The sequence below is a fragment of the Phacochoerus africanus genome, chromosome 15 (assembly GCF_016906955.1).
Source record: "Phacochoerus africanus isolate WHEZ1 chromosome 15, ROS_Pafr_v1, whole genome shotgun sequence".
Classification (NCBI taxonomy): Eukaryota; Metazoa; Chordata; class Mammalia; order Artiodactyla; family Suidae; genus Phacochoerus; species Phacochoerus africanus.
The window spans coordinates 14,087,268-14,106,864 of NC_062558.1; the positions used below are offsets into that span (position 1 = coordinate 14,087,268).

Genomic DNA, 19,597 nt, shown 5'->3' on the forward strand with positions numbered 1-19,597 from the left:
TGTTACAGGCCTTGCTCTGGATTTGATCTGGAAAACAAAACACAGAGAGGAATTAAGAGTCAGAGACCAATGGAAAGGAACTTAAAGGTAGATAAAAATGTGAAGATGGAAGCGATACTGAAACAGTTATTAGGTAATGGTCCTGGCTAATTTCTAAGTGTTATAGAATTATAGCCCCTTTTCAATAAATATACATAATGAGTTTGAAAGTCACTGACTTCAGTTCTGAATGATGGTCAAATCACAGCAAATACTGTTGATAAACTTGTCTCTTAGAGAAAATGACAATCAAAAAAATTGAAGAGAACGGGAAATACATGTTATTTGCCTGGATTTGGTTTATCAACCTACCAGTCTTCAATTAGCCATAACATTTTAAGAACCAAAAAAAAAAGGATGCCAGTAGCCCAGCTGATATAACAAAGTCCATGAAAGGATGATCCAATACTTTCAGAGAAGAGCACTTCATTTATGATTATTTCGGCTGTTTTTCTAATAATGAGGACTATCAAGTGTTCCTGTCTACCAGAGCAGCAAACCGGGAGAAAGGAACATGACCGCTGTAGCCACACACACAGCCCACATGGGTAGCAAATAAAACCATAAAAAATAAATCTAAGAACTTTGAAATCATGGAGATCTGGAGCCTTTTAGTTTCAAGGGCAAAAGTGAGATAGAGCTGAACATGCCATAAGGTGGAAACTATATTAGAGCACTGTATTATAACCAGGGTTCAAAAAACCCAAGTTTTTCTATGCAGAGTAAAAGGGCAAGGGTAAGGAAATGCAGGTTTGAGAAATATGTTCGTTAAAGAAAAAACACTGACAGTTTCTGTAGGTAGCGTCGCTTACTTACAATTTTTTTTGCATTCTCCAATCAAGAAGGATTAAAAAATATTCTATTTTAATCTTTTTTAAATGAAAACACATCAGACAGATAATAAGCTGAGGATGGAAGGTTATATCAACTCCACGGAAAGGTTAATGATGTGAATAAACCAGGAAACCTGAAAGAATCCAAATAGAGGGTGAAATGAGACCCTCATAACCAATAATAAGACAGTTGGGATTTTTTACAAGCTTGCGAAGGAGCTACTTTATTTACATCTAAATGTCAAAAGAGCCAGAACCAGAAGAGGAAACACCCATGGCCAGCAGAGAATGACTGTGGGGAGTCTGCCAGGCCAGGAACACTAGTCTGGTCTAGACTCTAGGGCCAACGACAGGGACACAGGCTGTGAGTGTAGCAGTGTAGTTTCCTTTTTTTAAGAAACAAAATATCACAAATCGTCACCGGAATAAGAAGTCTGATAAGTAATCACAATGAAGCTGCCCAAGTACAGTCTATACAACCTTCCACTGCTGCACGACTGAGGGGAAAAAGCAATGCTCTCTCGACAACTTCTCACTGTATAACATTAAAAACCCCAAAATGGCTTCGGAAAAATTGATATTTCCCCTTTTTTTCCTTCACTGAAGATACGACCTCACCAAACATTTTTCCAAATAAAAAGAAACCACCATTTAAACAAATATGGATGAAATTAACATTTTGAAATTGTGAAAAAAATTATGTCAAATTTAAATGATAAATTTGGGATTAGAGAAAGGAATAATTCTGTATCAGAACTAAAATACTAGAGCTAGTATTTAGGCAGTAGCAAATTTTACAATGCTATTTGCTACTGTATTCTCTCCAAGTGAAAATTTTTTTTTTTTAATCTTTTTAGGGCATATGGAGGTTCCCAGGCTAGGGGTAGAATCGGAGCTGTAGACGCCAGCTTATACCACAGCCACAGCAATGCCAGATCTGAGCCGTGTCTGCAACCTACACCACAGCTCATGGCATTGCTGGATCCTTAACCCACTGATCAAGGCCAGGGATCGAACCTACACCCTCATGGATACTAGTCAGATTTGTTTCTGCTGAGCCATGATGGGAACTGCTGAAGTGAAACTTTTATCTTCACTCTTCACACCAAGTTAAGTAAAATGCCATCTTCCCATGGTTTAGCTTCCTGGACCACTAATGAAGTTACAATCTGATGAGTGAATCATCATCATCAAATAAGTGAGTTTTTAAATAATTACCAGCATATTCATGAGCTAAAACCCTTGTTGTCCATTAGGCTGAACAAACCAAAATTTCCACATTTGGCACCCTTTCTGTTAAGTTCTAAAACAGAACCTATTTTAGAACTCAAGAATGACTTAAAAATCTTTCTGCATTTTACAGAAAAGGACACTGGGGCTGAAAGAAGGGAAGAGGTTAAGTGATTTGAGAGAGTCACAGCCAGAACACAGCTTCCTGTGCCCTAAGATAGTCCACCTTGGAGGAAACAGGGAGTTTATCATTCATATCCAGTGACAGCTGCTCTACAAGGAAAGATTTCTTCTAGTAGATGAAAAAACTTTAAAATAAACTTTCACTGTGGATTGTTAAGATGGATGGGAAGTGATTATTTTCCTCACTACCTGCATTTCTGCCTCCTCCAATCTTTTCTGCTTATTCTCAATCTGCATTTCCTCTATTTTCCCACTCAATCACCCCTGCTACCTTTGTGACAATATATCTTGAATTATCTTCCATGCACACCAATGCACCCCTTCTCCCCAAGCAAGGCTTAAAAAAAGCAAACTTCATTTTATCTTTTATTTATTATTTTTTGGCCATGTCTACAGTAGGCAGAAATTTTGGGATCAGGGATCAAACCCGAGCCACTGGTAGGGTTTGATCCCTAACCCATTGTGCCACCAGGGAACTCCAAACAAATCTCACTGCAAAACAGAGAAAATGAAGGCACAATATACCAAGCAAGTTGACAACATCACCTGGCAAGGGGGTGGTGTAAACAGAAATAGAAAGAGGATGCTCCTGGCATCCATTAGATTAAAGTAGATTAAAGAGGTTTATCCCGGCTTCCGCAAAGCTTCAGATGAAGTCATGCATGTAGTCAGCTACTAAAAGAAAATGAGAAGATTCTACTTGCAAAAGTGAAAGCGCAAAAGGCTGCCAAACCATCTACACATTAGAGGGCACTCTTCCGCTGTTATCTATTTTTTTTCTATAGGGACTAATGAAAAGGAGGGATATTTAAGGAATTGGGTATGAAGTGACCGTTTAGCTTCTCCTGAAAAGGGCTCAGGGGCCAACAAGGACTGTTTTCTGTTCTGCAACATGTAAGGGTTAGAGAGAAACCCTGCCTAGAAGCTATGAAAACCACAAAGGTTCTCTCCTGAGAGAAAGCAGAGGAGCTGACACGCACTGTGGGGAGAGGGGAAGGGAAGCACCAGTCCCCCCTCGTGAGCCCAAGCCAGTCAGCTCTCAACTCTCCTCAGCTCTGCCATGAGCTCTTCCCCAAATCAAGCCTAGGCTACCTTTTGGGATCCTGACTCCAAATGAGAATCACCATTAACAGTTTAGAGAAGTGGGAGTTCCAGCTAACACTGCTATTCGCAGCATCCAGGAGTCAAGGAATTCCCAATCATGGCAACAAGACTAGAGCAAAGAGATGTAATGTTCCTGGCTCATAGAGGTAGAAACACACACCAACTCTCCCAAAGATGAAGCATCAGATGGTAACTAGATAACATAATTATCACCATACTTACACTTTTAAGTATATTATGTAACAAATCGAGTTTTGTGCCTGGAGAGCACCCTTACTGTGTAACATTGTTCTACAGGAAAACATCTGGGGAGTTAACCAGTCCAAGTTAAATGGTTTCTTACCAATGCAAGACTGCCACCTGGTGGTTAAAGAGGACAAATGCACCCACCATTGATTCCTGCTCACCCCCACCCCCCCAAAGCACTGTGAAGGGAGTGGGGAGGTGGAGGAGAAGGAAGGCATGTTTTCTAACGCTATCTGCAAGGCCCATGGAATGTCTGAGTTAACACTACAGGAAGTGGACAAACACTATGGAAAAATATGAGAGTTAACTCAGGAGGGAGATATCTCACACTGGCTATCTCAATATAGAGCATAATTCTCTACATTGGCACTTTTTTTTTAGGAGCTATTCAATACCAACATTAAGCTCTGAAAAACAGGAAAATGTAACTAAAAATGCTGAGCAATAAATTTAAATTATTTTCTGCTTTAACCATACAAAGTCTCTTCACTCTGCTATACAGTCAATTAACATCTGCATTCAACTTTGCCAAAGGACTTACACGTGGGCCTGAAGCTGAATCTAGGGTCTGTCTCAGAGCAGATCAATCTCCATCTGCACTTCTCATGGCAACTTGTGTGCCACAGTCACCCCAGGGCCACTCTGGACTGACCCAGTCAACCCAGCACCACTCTGGATCAATCCAGTTAGTGGTTCATCCTTCCCTATTTTGTACCTAAAACATGTAGGTTCGCAGACTAGAGGTTGAACTGGAGCTGTAGTTGCTGGTCTATACCACGGCCACAGCAACACAGGATCTGAGCCACATCTTTGACCTGCACCACAGCTCACTGCAATGAAGCATCCTTAACCCACAGGGGAAGGCCAGGGATCGAACCTACATCCTCATGGATGCTTCATTTCCACTGAGCCATGATGGGAACTCCGAAGAGCTAAAAATGCTTTAAGAAACCCAGTGTGAACACATTTCAAACAAACAAATGCTTAATTTTACCTTTTGTGAATTTCATATAATGAACACGGTTTTTGGAGATTTTGGACTTCTCTTCAAGGCTGAAAGATTTCTTTTCCTTGTTGTCTGAGGAGTCTTTGAAAAAAAAAGATAAAAAGCATTATGTTAAACCCTTGGCATCCCATTTTCATTCTCTTGCAGTGACATAGTCTTATTTAAACAAAATCTTTAGGAACACTATCGCTTATGGAATTCTAATCAAATGATAGAAATATTCTTAAACTGTGTTCTGTGGATCAGGCAAGGCTATTCTCTAGAAGTTTATAACATCCTGGAGGAAGAAAAATGAAAACTATGAAAACTTGGGTTCACACAACTCTCACATGAATGTTCACAACAGCCTTATTTGTGATAGTAAAAGACTAGAAATAACCCCAAATTCCTTCAGTGGGTGAATGGCTGCGCAGATACTGGAACCTACTCCGCATTAAAGTGGAAGAAGCTATTGATACTGTGCCACAAGCTGGAGGGACTTCAAGGGTGTCATGCTTAAGTGAAAAAAGCCAATCTACACACTGCATGATCCACTCAGACCATAACATTCCCCAAATGACAAAACTACAGTGATGGAGAAGAAATGAAGGGTTTTGGAGGACAAAGATGAAAGCAGGGTTAGGAGGTTGGAGGGGTGGAAAGTGGTATAAATACAAAGAGGCAACATGAGGCAGCTCTTGCCTGGTGATAAAGTAATTCTGTATCAATTTTGGTGGTGGCTACATGAAACCATACCCCTAATAAAACTGCACAGAACCACACACACAGAGGAATGGATGAAGGATTAAAAAAAAAAAAATGGTGAAACTGAATAATGATCTGTGATCTAGTTAGCAGTCAACATTAGTGTCAACTTCCTGATTTTGATATCATGCTACAACCATATTAGATGTCACCACTGGGGGAAACCGGGTAAATGGTACTCAGGACTCTTTCTACCACTATTTCTACAATTTCCTGTAAGCCTAAAATTGCTTCAAAATTAAAAAATCTGGACTTCCCTTGTGGTGCAGCAGATTAAGGATCTGGCATTGTCACTGCATCCACTCAGGTCACTGCTGTGCCATGGGTTCAATATCTGCCTGGGAACTTTCATATGCCACGGATGCAGTCAAAAAATCAAATAAAAAGTTCTTTGAAAAAGTGAATAAAGGTAAGACAATTAATGATAAAAAAAAACAGATCAGATATGATAATCAGGCAGAGTGTGAAGGCACAGAGCTGGCACTGAGTCACTGCCTCAAACACCAGATTTCACTGAAGGCTCGCCTTCAAGGGCAAAAATAACAAAAGCAAATCATTGAGGAATAAACTCAGGTGGTTATTCCTTTGACAAAAGAGGAAAACGTGACCCAGAAAGTAGTCCCTTGCCTGAAATATCAGAGCAAGTGGATCTGGGGTAAGAGTCTAAGTATTATAACTAGCTGTCTGTATTCTCTCATCTTTATCTACCTGTCAAGTTCAGGTAGCAAAAAGAGAACATCATATATGGTATAAAAGAGACTGAAATTCCCTTTAGTTACATCATAAAGAAATATAAACATGAGCTGGGTGGGGGGACAGAGCAGCCAAGGGCATCATTCATATCACAAGGCTACTAGCACCCTCTACTGGTCTTAAGGTGGAACTTAACCTATAGATTAGTAACTAGCTGTCAATGATGCTCCTTTCTTACGTACAGAGACCATAGCCTGTGTAGGGGAACCGAAGGACAGGGCTGCACAAGGACAGATTCCACCACTTGGAATCTGTTTTGCACTCACCACCTTCCTTCCTGACAAATAACACAGGGTTCTGTGAGTCACTTTCAACACTTCACTGACCACCATGCTTCTAGAAACCCAACAAGAAGGAGAAGGCCCAGCCACAGTGACTGTGCTCAATCTGGGTGTCAACACTAAGCGGGCCCGTCCTAAACCAGTTTTCAAAGCTACTCCAATGGCATTTCCCAGTTAGGAAACAGCAATCATGATACCATCAAATTGGGAAAAAAGTAACTTTCCAGCTCTCACTGTCAAATCTCAACAATCTGCTCTTCCTTTTCCATAGCTTCAACAATGATTCTCACAATTCCTTCCTTTATGGAATCTCAGAGTTGATAATTCCTAGGTATCCCTATTCGCTGAAAAGTTACAATGCATTTTCTGACTCAGTACATCAAACGAGAAAGTTATGATACCAAACAAGTTGAGAATTGTCCCTGCTCAAGAATGAACTGTGGATGCCTCTAAGGAAAAGAGACCAGACTCAAAAGCTTCTGCCTCAATAACTGTGGCCACAGCAAAGGCCACCTCAAGTCTGAAAGCTTAATCACATCACTGAACTCGTTTAGGAAAAGTGAGTGCCATTTATACAATACCCCAGATAATCATTAAGGTAGAAGTTGATTCCTGACACCCAAGTTGCTATACCTGCTGCGCTTTACCTTCATTTCAGGTTTAACATGACAAACTACACTTACCATGTTTTACCTCAAGTCCACTAGAACCCATGCAATTTTTAGAAATCTCTTATTATGACAGATATCAACATACACAGGAGTACTTGAAGTCTATACAATGACTTATGAAGCAAACTCCCTGTAACCACCTCTTGGATGAGAAAACACAACATTGCCTGTATCTAAAAGCATCCAGGACCCCTGTGCCCCTTCCTCCTGCAACAGGGTTTCTCCATTTCTGAACTACTGCATCTGGGGGAAGGGGCAGAGGCATAGCTGTGCTGTGCCTTGTAGGGTGTTTCGCTGCATCTCTGGCCTCTGCACACGAAATGTCAGTTAACACCTCCAGCTGTGATCACCAAATGTCTACAGATATTGCAGAATAGCCTTGTGGGGCAAAAATCCCCCTGGTTGAAAGCCACTGTACTAACAGTAACCATTAGCCTGATTTGGAGGGTAACCACCCTTCCCTTCACTTTTCATTTTGGTTTTAACCATTTCGGAGAGGAGGGGGGGACTGGGCAGCAGCCACAGATAGTGCCTAGTACGCAATGTACCTGTGTAATGCCAACTAGGTCATGAAACAGAACATGAATGTCATCCCAGGAGTTCCCAGGAGCCCCTTCTCTATCCAGAGCCCTCCATCTCCCCAAAGTAATCACTATTGTGATTTTCACTATACAGTACTCAGGTCCTTGTGTTTTAAAAATTTACCACCCAAGTATGGTACCTAATATCAGATTTTTGCCTGCCCTCTGAAGGTCTGTGTTAAGTGGAGTCATCTTACATGTTACATGTCCCACTCCAGTCAACATTAAATTAATGAGATTTTTTTATACCAGAAGCAAATTACAGCCTGTGGGCCAAATCCAGCCCACCACCTGCTTTTGCAAATAAAATTCTATGGGAACACAGACACATCCACTTGTCTATATAGTTGTCTCTTGTTGCTTTCACACCCTAACAGCCAAGTTGAATAGTTCCGACAGAGATGCTATGATCTGCAAAACATTTCTATCTGGCCCTTTGTGGAAAAAGCCTGCTGACCCTTGCTCTATACTCGCACAAGTAACTATATTTTATTCTTCATTTCTTTGCATTTACAGACATGGGGGTTTACTTTTCCATTCTATTGGTGGTGGACACCTGGGATCCTGCAGATAATCTTTTAAGTATTCTTTCCTTCTAACAGAAGTACACCCTTGAAAATTTCCTTTGTTTAGGGTCTACTGGTGGTAAACCTTTTGTCTGAAATTTTATCCTTGAAAGATATATTTGCTGAATGTAAAAGTCTAGTCTGTCAGTTATATCTGCCTCAATATATAATTCCAATATCTTTCGCCTCCCATTGTTAATAACTCTGCTTATGTTTATAACTGCTGTTTCTTTGCAAAAGCAAAGAATATAATAATTATATTTTCTCTGACTGCGTTAAGAATTCTCTTTCTCTCTCATGTTCAGGATGGTCTGCTCTGATGGCATGTTGTCACACTGTTATTATATCTGCAAGTGAAAATTTTTAATGTAATCTGCATGGAGTCACACTCAATTTTCTAATTCTGTGGACTTGCTTTATCACCAGTTTTAGATAGTCCTCAGCTCTTATCTCCTTAAATACTGCAGCTACTCTATTCTTTCTCTTCTTTGCGCTACTGACCTGCTAGATACTAGATCTCCCTTTATCCTCCATCTAAACTTCTCTTTCATATTCTCCATCTTTTCCTCTTTCACACCTGCATTCTGCATATACAGGAGTCAGTGTTGTCAGTGTGGTGAGAAGAGGGGTCGGGGGAAGGATAAGAGATGAAGTCAGAAAGGGAAAGGGTCCAGATCACGAGGCTGCAAGTCCACTGCAGGGGCTTCAGCTTTTATCCTGAACAAAAAAGAAGAACCAACAGGGAGTCATGAGCAGGAACAGTGCAAACAGATCCACAGGTCAGAAGAACCGCTTTGGCTACCAGGCCGAGAGCACACTGAAGGAGTCTACAGTGGACGGAGAGAGATCGATTTAGAGCAGCAGCTCCCAGTCAGGGGAAATCTCCCCAGGGCACACTCGGCAGTATCTGGTGAAGTATTTGCTGCCACAACTGGGGGGGGGGGTGCTAGTGGCATCTAGTGGGCAGAGGTCAGGGATACTGCTAATCATCCTAAAATGCACAGGACAGGCCTCACAGCAAAAAAGAATTACCTAACCCCAAACATCAGCAGTGCCATGGCTGAGAACATGGGCTTGAGAGGCTCTCACAATAATCCAGACCAGAGGGAGTTCCTGTCGTGGCTCAGTGGTTAACAAATCCGACTAGGAACCATGAGGTTACAGGTTCGATCCCTGGCCTTGCTCAGTGGGTTAAGGATCTGGCATTGCCATGAGCTGTGATGTAGGTCACAGGTGCGGTTCAGATCCCGCGTTGCTGTGGCTGTGGTGTAGGCCGGCAGCTGCAGCTCCGATTACACCCCTAGCCTGGGAACTTCCATATGCTGCAGGAGCGGCCCTAGTAAAGGCAAAAAGACAAAAAAAAATTAAAAAACAAAACAAAAAAATAATAATCCAGACCAGAAACAACAGCTGCCCAGATCACACTGGTTACAGAGCGGGTGACAGGAAGCAGTATGGTTGGAATATATTTTGAAGGTGGAACCAACAAAAAAAATTTCCTAGTGGACATAATTCTCTGGGTGGAAGAAATAGAAGGATGAAGTTGACATCAATGGAAATGGGAAGGATGGTGGGTAAAACAGGTTGTGGGGCATGAGGGTCAGACAGTTTGTGGGGTGGAGGGTGCAGAATTGGAGTTTGGACCTGTTAAGTTCCAAAAGTCGATGACACCCCGAATGAAGACATCGAGTAGGGGGGTCAATACAAGTCTGGAGCTCAGGGGAGAGAGTGAAGCAGCAGAGAGAAGCTGGCAGTTGTCACCAGACATCGAGTAGGGGGGTCAATACAAGACTGGAGCTCAGGGGAGAGAGTGAAGCAGCAGAGAAAAGCTGGCAGTTGTCACCACACATCCCCCCACGAGACTGGATGGCACAGTAAGAGTTAGTACAGATGAAAACAAGGGCCAGAGCCTGAACTACAGGACCCTGGGCATCATAAGGCTGGGATACAGGAGTCACAAGAGACGGACGCAAATAGGAGAGGATCTTGTTGTTCTCAAACCCTTAATGGGGAAAAAAGTGTTTGCTGATGACTAAGGTTAATTCAATAAGAGTACCACTGAAATGTAAACAGAAGTGACGATCTGTAAGAGCTTCAGTCAACTAATTTTCACACATATGATATTTATAGTAAAAAGAGTTGATAAAAATCTTTTAAATTGAGATTATGTATTCTATAAGTCTAATGCATAAAAAGCAAAGATTTCCCTACCTGCTGTTTCCTGCCCATGGCAAGTGTTCAGTGCAGCCAGAAGCTGGTTAAAATCATCTTGATGAGCAATCCAGTTGTCCTGAAAATACAAAAAAGAAAAACCAAAAAAACAAAAAAACAAAAACAATCAGAGGCAAGCCTGTAGTTTATCTACACTAAAAAAAGCTATATAGCGGAATCAAGGGAATCTAGTACTTAATGTGAATTTTTAAATGTTTCACCAAAATATTATTTTATAAATTTGAACGAAGAGGGAACAGTATAAATTTGAAATGCAATTTATCTGTCTCATTATTAAAAATGAGCACCTTAGAAGCTTAAGCCTTGCTTAAGTATGTAACTTATCAAGCCAATTTATGGTCAAATAAACAACAGGCAACCTGTGTCCTAAATATTAAAATGAAGCAAAATAAAGTGATTTTTCTTCTCGCAAAGGGAAAATTATGTAGGGCAAAGGGAAATAACAGTGATAGATGTGAGGGCTCTCTTCTTTGCTCATTTGAGCTTAAAATATTTTGCTCAATTTGAGGTGCTTGCATTTGCCCAAGTTTTAGAAAACACCCCTGGGAAAGAGAAGAGTTCAGACTCTAAGCCCCCTGGTCAACCGGCACCTGTTTATAAAGTTGTCAGGTAATAAGTTCACTATAAACAAAGAGAATCTGGATAAAAGAGAATGAACATCTCCAAAACAATATAAACCTGTAGAAAGCAGGGTTTCATTTTAGGAATTGGCCTCATATGTGTTTTTTTTTTTTTTTTTTTTTAAAGCAAGCAAAGTTTTCATTAAAGAAAAACAGATAGCTCCAGGGTTGTTAATACGAGGGGGGAGAAGAGCCCCCTTTCTCTATTGTCCTATAGAGAATTTTTATCCCTTAAAGATGGGTGAGGGGGGACCAATGTGGGATCCAGAAAGATGTGGTTTTCTTCCACTCGCCTTGTTCAATTACCTATATCAGTCCTTGTCCAATAGGATCTTAGGGGTGGAAATGTCCCATAAGTCTCAGAGTTTCTTTGTCCTTTTTTTCCCAGTAAACAGAGTTACAGGGGATTAGGGATTAATGTCCACCTGGCCGTAGGTAGCCTCCCTATAGTAAACAAGGCCTGTGGGGGTGTTACTCCTGGGAGCCCTTAAGCCACAAATGTTAATCAGTGGCCATTCATATGTGTTTTTTAAAGAATGCTTAAGGTAAGGGCAGATTAAAGAAATTCGTGGGATGATGCTTCCCCTAAAAAATTAAGTGCATGTGTATATTCACCTCTCACAACTACCTTCAAAATCAACCTTATACAAACTCTTTCCTAAAAAATTGTGCAGAGTGTGTTTATTAATTGAAGAAAATACATAAGATAATGCTAAACATTCCATCTTGTAAGTGTGTGACATTCCAAACATTCTGGAGCAATGGTCTTGGATTTTGTTATCAGAAAATTATAGCATATTTCCCCTTTGGTTCAGTTTTACTGAGGTATAACTGACCTATAACACTGTATTAGTTTTAGGTGTACAAGATGATAACCGGACAAATATATATATTAAACTCTTCCTTTACTGACTTAAGATTTTAGCCATTGGCCCAAACAATTATAGCTGCCCCAGTCTACTACTCAGAGCTACTGAACTAAGCAAACTAATTCAGTTTACCTAAAGTAATTTTCCAGATTTTCTACCAGATTTTATTGACTGCTTTCAGCCTAGATATTTTCTTAAGTGAACAATGGTGCTGAAAATGAAAGGCATGGTATGCCATGAACTTTTTTTTTTTTAATGGCCAAACCTACGGTATATGGAAGTTCCTGGACTAGGGGTTGAATCGGAGCTTCAGTTGAGGCCTAGACCACAGCCAGAGCCACACAAGATCCGAGCACATCTTTCGCCTACACCTCAGATTGCTTGTAGCAACACAGGATCCTTAACCCACTGAGCGAGGCCAGGGATCAAACCTGCATCCTCACAGAGACAATGTGGAGTCCTTAACCCACTGAGCCACTATGGCAACTCTAAGCGATGGAACTTTTAATTACAATGTCATGTTTTCAAAGAGTTAGTGTTTAAGAAGAAATGTGAATAAATTCTACTGCTATAAACCAACAGTCAGCACCAGAAAACAGGTCAGGAAAAGACCACTTTCTTGCAGTATTTCTGAAAGGAATTTAATAATATAATAATTTAATAATTTAAGCTGATTTTAATAATATAAGCTAATATTACAATACAGGTTAAGGTGAAAATCCCCTTCTGTCCTGAAATGAATATATCTTTAAAAAGAATATATCCAAAGTTTAGCAATAAAACTACTTTGGACCTCTTAGGCACAAGCAAGTAAAGAATCCTCTAGGGCAACACAACGGCACAGTAGGGTGGCTCGCTAGTTACCCAAAACATGGATGATACACACTTGAACCAATCAATCAATGTGAATGGATTAAATTTTTATATTGACCAGAGCTACAATTACGCAAGGAAAACCCCACCAGACACACTGTTGCTCACTTCATTATTGATCGTAGCTCCAAGTCCCAGGTGGTTGTTTTTAACTTGAACTTTGATATGATCTGTGGCTCCTTGCTCCTGAGCCCCTAAACCCTGTGGAGGGTAAGCACAAAGAGTTTGCATTTTTATTAGGTATAAAAAAAGATTACCTCTTTCCTTTCCATCAACTGATTAATCACTAACCACCCAGGAGGCACTATCCTTGCTCTCAAAGAGGGCACAGTCTAATGGATTCTGACAAGATATGTCTGTAATACCAAGGATGCACTTATGATAATGAACGCTAATTCTTCAACTTGAGACCCCTTCAAGGACCATGGAAATACCAAGAAGAACACACCTTTTTCTGATGCTCGAAAGCAGAGTACTACTACCAAACTAACAGAAGTCCATCAGGGGTGTTACTGTGGCACTTTCCGTTAGATAATTTTACAAAACAACACTGAGGAAGGAGAGTCCAAGCTCCCTGAATCATTAACTCTCTTTTGTAAGGTGTCCCAGAGAGCCTGCTACACTGGAGAACCTAAAAGGCACCCAGGTTGGCTCCAGCAGAGTGCATGGAGCAAAAACAAGATGATATAAAGGAGCTAAACCTCACAGGACCTTGGAAATTATGGCAGTGATTTGGATTTTATGTTTTTGCCCCCCCCCCCCTTTTAGGGGCTGCACTTGCAGCATATGGAAGTTCCCAGGCCAGGGGTCAAATCGGAGCTATAGCTACTGGCCACAGCCAGAGACACTCGGAATCCAAGCCGTGTCTACAATCTACACCATAGCTCACAGCAATGCCAGATCCTTAACTCACTGAGTGAGGCCAGGGATTGAACCCACATCTTCACAGATAGTAGTGAGGTTCATAACCTGCTGAGCCACAACAGGAACTCCTGGATTTTATGTTTTAAAACAATGGGAAACCAGTGGACTTTTACAGACAGGAATGACATGATATAATTTCTATATTTTAAAAGCTCATTTGTATGGCAAATGGTCCAGATGAAAAGAAGGAAGGCAGGGAAGCAGCTGAGAGGCTGCTGCATTGATCAGGGCAGACAACAAATGGCAGGGGCTGGTCCAAGATGGGGAGGAATGATGACTGGGGATGAGGGAGTGAGAGAGATCAAGGAATCAAGCAGGACTCCTAGGTTCCCGGCTTAAGTTGATAGAATACTATCTGCAAAAATGGGGAGAACTTAAGAAGGAAAAGATTCAAGAGGATCAAGAGTTTTATAACAAAAATTATAAACTTGAGATGTTAACTCAAGGAGAAACATTAAGCAGACTGATGAATTTCTAACTTTGGAGCTCAGAAGACAGATGTGGATCTGGACTAGATGTGGTGACAGTTCTCGGGAATTAGGTCATTCAAAGTATGGTATGAAATGAATGAGTCAACCGAGCTGAGGACAGAAAGGGGCCTAGGGCTGAACTCAGGAATTCCAAAGTGCAGAAATCTAGAGGAGGAAGAGCCAGCAACAGATTTAGGAGTGGCTGGTAAGGCAGAAGGGAGAAACAGGGCAAAACTGTGGAAGCCAAGACAGGCATTTCAAGGAAGGGTAGTTAACGACATCCAATGCTGCTGAGGGATAAAGTAATGTGAGAACAAAAAAGGACCCGCTGATTTGGCAACAAGATCTTTATAAAGACCTTGACAAGAACCGTTTAAGTAGAGCAATAACAGTAGAAGTCCTACTTGAGTCAGGAATAAATGGAATGTGAGGCAATAGAGAAAATGTGTAGTCTAGCTATCAAGGGGAATGAACTCTCACTCTCAGCAACAGACAGCTTTGATGGTTAAGTATGATTTCAAATGTAACTAATCAAAAGGTACTTACTATCTGTGAAAATAACAGCAGGTTAAATGACAAAGACAGCTCACAGGTATGTTCAATTCTAACCTTATCGTCACAAGGTCATTACAATTTAGTTATTTCTCCAAAATCACTTATTGATCCAAAATAACTTTCTCCCAGCCATCTAAGAAATAGGTGAGCTACTGATCCACAATCTCTCTGCATTGCTCCATCGTCTTTTGCTCACCCCCAAAATACCTTTCCTTTAGACCATCCCATCTTCTCTAGCATTCTCTGGCCAAACTTGGAGTCATCATTACTCCATGCAGTGTTTCTCGGATCCACAGCCCACTTCTGCTTCCGCCGACCTGGAAATGACAATGTATCTCATCAGCAACTTATCTTTCAAAACCAGGAAACACCTCACAAACACACACGTACTTAATCCAGACACACAATACCCAGAGAAATACGACATCCGCTATGTTTTATTAGATACAGACATCAGATTCACTGTCCAATGGAACAGGATCATTTATCCTAGTTTCCCCAAAACTATATGTTTTGGGCCCACCATCAGTTGGGCCTTCCAATTCAGCTGTCGGCAGCAACCTCAAGTGCCTGTGACATCAGCATCATCGTCACCAGCAGCAGTCATCACAGCCATACAATACCAAATCCAAACATTCTCAAATTCAACTTTCATAGCAACCCAATGAGAGTAGATATTCTCATCTCCACTTTTCAGATGAGAAAATCTGAGGCCTATGGGAAGAATGTGCCTAATGTCCCCCACACAAAAGCCAGAGCCTTTATACAAACCAAGGTCCTACCGGCTCCCAAGCTTATATTCTTAATCCACAGCATACCATAGTCATGATCTTGGGGACTGTCAACCTCCATGCAATCAAAAGATATTAACAATCTCTTCCCACTGAAACACCCGAAAGCCATTTGACCCCTTCTCTGAATTAGGCAGTAAATTACTTGCTTCCTTTTTGGCACTTATTAACATTCTTCCATGTGATGGCTATTTATATCTCTGATGTCTGCTATTAGGCCATGATCTCCTAAAGGCTCACCTTCATGCTTTATTCTTCCTTATGCTTCACTGTAGGAAGTGAAAAGCACGTGGCCCATGGCAGGAATTCAGGAAAAACACGAATGAATATACGAATAATTGAGAAAGAAAAAGAGAGGGAAGGATGCAGAAAGGAGAGAAGAAAAGGGCAAAGAAAAAAAAGGGAAGGAAGATAACTGGGGGAACCCCTTTGGGTCCCTACAAGTTTTTTTTAAACATATATAAGTAACTGACCATTAGAAACTCAAGTTTATCACTGTAATTTTAAGGAAAATTATGGTAGAGATTTAAAAAAAAAAAAAACCAAAAGTTTATTAAACGAGCATATGAGACCCCAAAGCAAATTGTGGCCAAGTGGGAAATTTGCAGGTCAGGGGTTATTATTGTTGAGCTCCTGCACCAAGCAAAGCAAAGTACCTCACTGCCAACAGCAGTTCACGCCTTGGCAGTCTCCTAGCAGATGAAAAAGTAACACAGCTTCCAGTCAGAGGCTCGGTGTACTGCATGGAAAATCAATAAAGAGACCCACAACTATCTATACCCAAGCAAAAATAAATCAACATTTACTAGCACATAGGTAGAAAAAGACTCCTTATAAAGCAAAGCAAGTAGGGCTCAAATTTACAGTGCTTTGCAGGGAAAAGGTGGCCCCAAAATGCTACACATGACTAAGCTACCACTTTACTTATCTTAAGAAACACACAGCCCAACGCTGCCTCTGCTAATAGGTGGCATTTGAGATGGGCCTTGATAACCAGGGTTCTCTCTGAGGCTGCTTCCTGGTGTGTGTCAGAGTTCATGTCTCTACACAGCAGTGTCTGCCAAGGGTCTCTGACTGGGGCTTGTATGAAGGAGACATTTCTGAGAATGAACACACCAACACCCTGCAACAAAGACGGCACAGTTTATGTCACAAACGTATGGACAGGGGAACTATATTGCTGACACAAGAGATTGGAGAGCCAGACCAGGTCAGCTCCTCTTTCCCAGAGACAACAATTCTCAACCAATGGAGTAGGGCAGCGTTTCCCACATGAGGCTGATAGGTGCAAGGAGGAGCTCAAGGCAGAGTGCCCTGAACCTGCAGAATGACTCTCTGGGATGACGAGGGAGCCATCCTCTGGCAGGGATTCCTCCTGCATGGAGATCTAACAGGACACTCCAGGGTGGCCCCAGTAAACCACCCTCCACACAATAGCTGCTAGCCTAATACCACAACATTTACACCAGGAGTTCAGCTAACTCTGAAAAAATATGTTGAGCCCCAAGAACCAGGGACAGAAGTTTCGTCCTTTTGTTTTTGCCCAAGGACACTTTCAGATATTCAAGCATGTACTCTTATTAAAACAATATTTAATACGAAATATATCACCTATGTATTCTTATTAAAATCATTATTCAAGACACATTCAATATTAAGGAAACTGCAACATAAAATCTTAATGCAATACCATTAAAATCCCTTAACAACAGTGTGATTTGATTAGAAAATGTAGTAATTGCAAGTGTCAAAAAATGATCTTGAAAAGGAAAAAGTCTATGAAAAAAGCAGTATCTTGATAAAAATATGGGTCTAAGACTCCAAATTAAATAAGGACTGGGAAATGAGAATAAGTGAAATCCTTCTCTTGTACAGAGGGAGGTTTGTTGTAGTCTAGATTTATTACCTTACAAAGGGAAGAACTGATAAAATAATATTTGATAATTAAATGTAGGATAAAGAATGTTTTTGAGAAACAAAGAAAACTACTAGATTTTAAGACTCGTGTAAGCATCTGTGGAGAAGATAAAAGAAAACAAAATATAGTCTATATGGCAAGAGAAAACAAAGGAAATAGTCTACCTAATTTAGAAAAAAAGTTCACTAACATTAATTAGGAAGAAAAAATTATAAAACCATACCTACAGAATTGCCCCAATTTTATAAACTATCAGATAAAATAATTCCTAGGTAATGAAATAATGGGACTGGGACTTTTTTATGCTTTTGTTTTCTCATTTCTAAAATAAGAAAACCAGTTCTAAGCATCTAATTAGAAAAGATGCCATAAACATTAATTTAGCAAAATTTTTAAAAGATAACCAAAATATGGGAGTTCCCATCATGGCACAGTGGTTAACGAATCCAACTAGGAACCAAGAGGTTGCAGGTTCGATCCCTGGCCTCGCTCAGTGGGTTAAGGATCTGGTATTGCCATGAGCTGTGGTGTAGGTTGCAGACATGGCTTGGATCCCGCGTTGCTGCGGCTCTGGCGTAGGCTGGTGGCTGCAGCTCCAATTAGACCCCTAGCCTGGGAACCTCCGTATGCCGCAGGAGCGGCCCTAAAAAAGGCAAAAAAAGACCAAAAAAATAAGTACATAAATAAAATAACCAAAATATATATTATCATTCCAAAGATTTGAAAATCTGGAGTCAGGGTGGGGAGAGGAGAACTGAAAATATTTTCTTCAAATCAAGCAATCTGAATTACTGACGTCCACATATGGAACTTCACAACGGTGTTATCACTTTATATACTTTTAACTGTTTTCATCTTCACCATGTCATTGATTTTTTTAAGCCAATCTAGTGATGAACATAATCAAAGAAATTTGTTCTTGTTTTTTGTCTTTTTTGCCTCTTCTAGTGCCGCACCCGCTGCATATGTAGGTTCCCAGGCTAGGGGTCTAATTGGAGCTGCAGCCACCGGCCTACGCCAGTGCCACAGCAACGCGGGATCCGAGCCACGTCTTCAACCTACACCACAGCTCATGCCCACGCCGGATCCTTTACCCACTGAGCAAGGCCAGGGATCGAACCTGCAGCCTCGTGGTTTCCAGTCAGATTCGTTAACCACTGCGCCATGACGGGAACTCCATTTTTTCTTTTTTAAGGCCACAATGTGGCATATGGAAATTCCCAAGCTAGGAGTCGAATGCGAGCGACAGCTGCCGGCCTGCTACATAGCAAAGCGGGATCAGAGCCGCGTCTGCGATCTACACCACAGCTCAATGCTGGATCCCCAACCCACTGAGCAAGGCCAGGGATGGACCCTGCCCCCGCCCCCGCCCGGCATCGTCATGGAAACTAGTCTGATTTGTTTCCACTGCGCCACAACAGGAACTCCTCAAAGAAATTTTTTTTTGGTCTTTTTTTTTTTTTGCTATTTCTTGGGCCACTCCCGCGGCATATGGAGGTTCCCAGGCTAGGGGTCCAATCGGAGCTGTAGCCACCGGCCTACGCCAGAGCCACAGCAACGCAGGATCCGAGCCGCGTCTGCAACCTACACCACAGCTCACGGTAACGCCGGATCCTTAACCCACTGAGCAAGGGCAGGGACCGAACCCGCAACCTCATGGTTCCTAGTCGGATTCGTTAACCACTGCGCCACGACGGGAACTCCACTCAAAGAAATTTTTAATAGCTCTAGGGAAACTGATTATGGAAAGAGACATAAATGAATGGCAGAGCCAGGGCCAATGCTCCCAAGTGTATGCTGAACTAAGCTTACACCAAAGAACATTAAAACCAGGAGATATTAGCCACGCTGGATATACAAATGAGAAAATAGATGTAGTAGGGTCACAGTCTAAAACATACTCTCTTCTGTAAGTCTCTATTTAAAAAAAAGAAAATAGAAGATTGCTGACTCTAGTGACAAGAACGTAAAGATATATAACTAGATGAATTTTGTCACTTTCTACCTCCATGACTTAAGCTGCATTATATTTCCTCTGAACCTCAATCTCTGCCCCTCTAAAATTTGAATGCTGCCTTACCCACTTCATCTTGTGCTTCCATTTCCCC

At 41.3% G+C, this 19,597-nt stretch overlaps 1 protein-coding gene across 5 annotated transcripts in view; it reads right to left on the bottom strand.

Moving 5' to 3' along the window:
- PINX1 (PIN2 (TERF1) interacting telomerase inhibitor 1) overlaps nt 1-19,597 on the bottom strand; it is a 73,991-nt gene that overhangs the window by 53,400 nt on the left and 994 nt on the right. For 3 of the 5 annotated variants that reach the window (XM_047759944.1, XM_047759942.1, XM_047759943.1), the window contains exons 2-5: nt 14,988-15,097; nt 12,940-13,032; nt 10,449-10,527; nt 4,630-4,722 (exon numbers count right to left, since the gene is read on the bottom strand). In XM_047759944.1, coding sequence (XP_047615900.1) covers nt 4,630-4,722; nt 10,449-10,527; nt 12,940-13,032; nt 14,988-15,097 — 375 coding nt within the window. Of the gene's footprint in view, nt 1-4,629; nt 4,723-10,448; nt 10,528-12,939; nt 13,033-14,987; nt 15,098-15,811; nt 15,873-16,227; nt 16,695-19,597 lie in introns of those variants that run through there. The other 2 variants (XM_047759945.1, XM_047759946.1) reach the window with 2 other exon arrangements.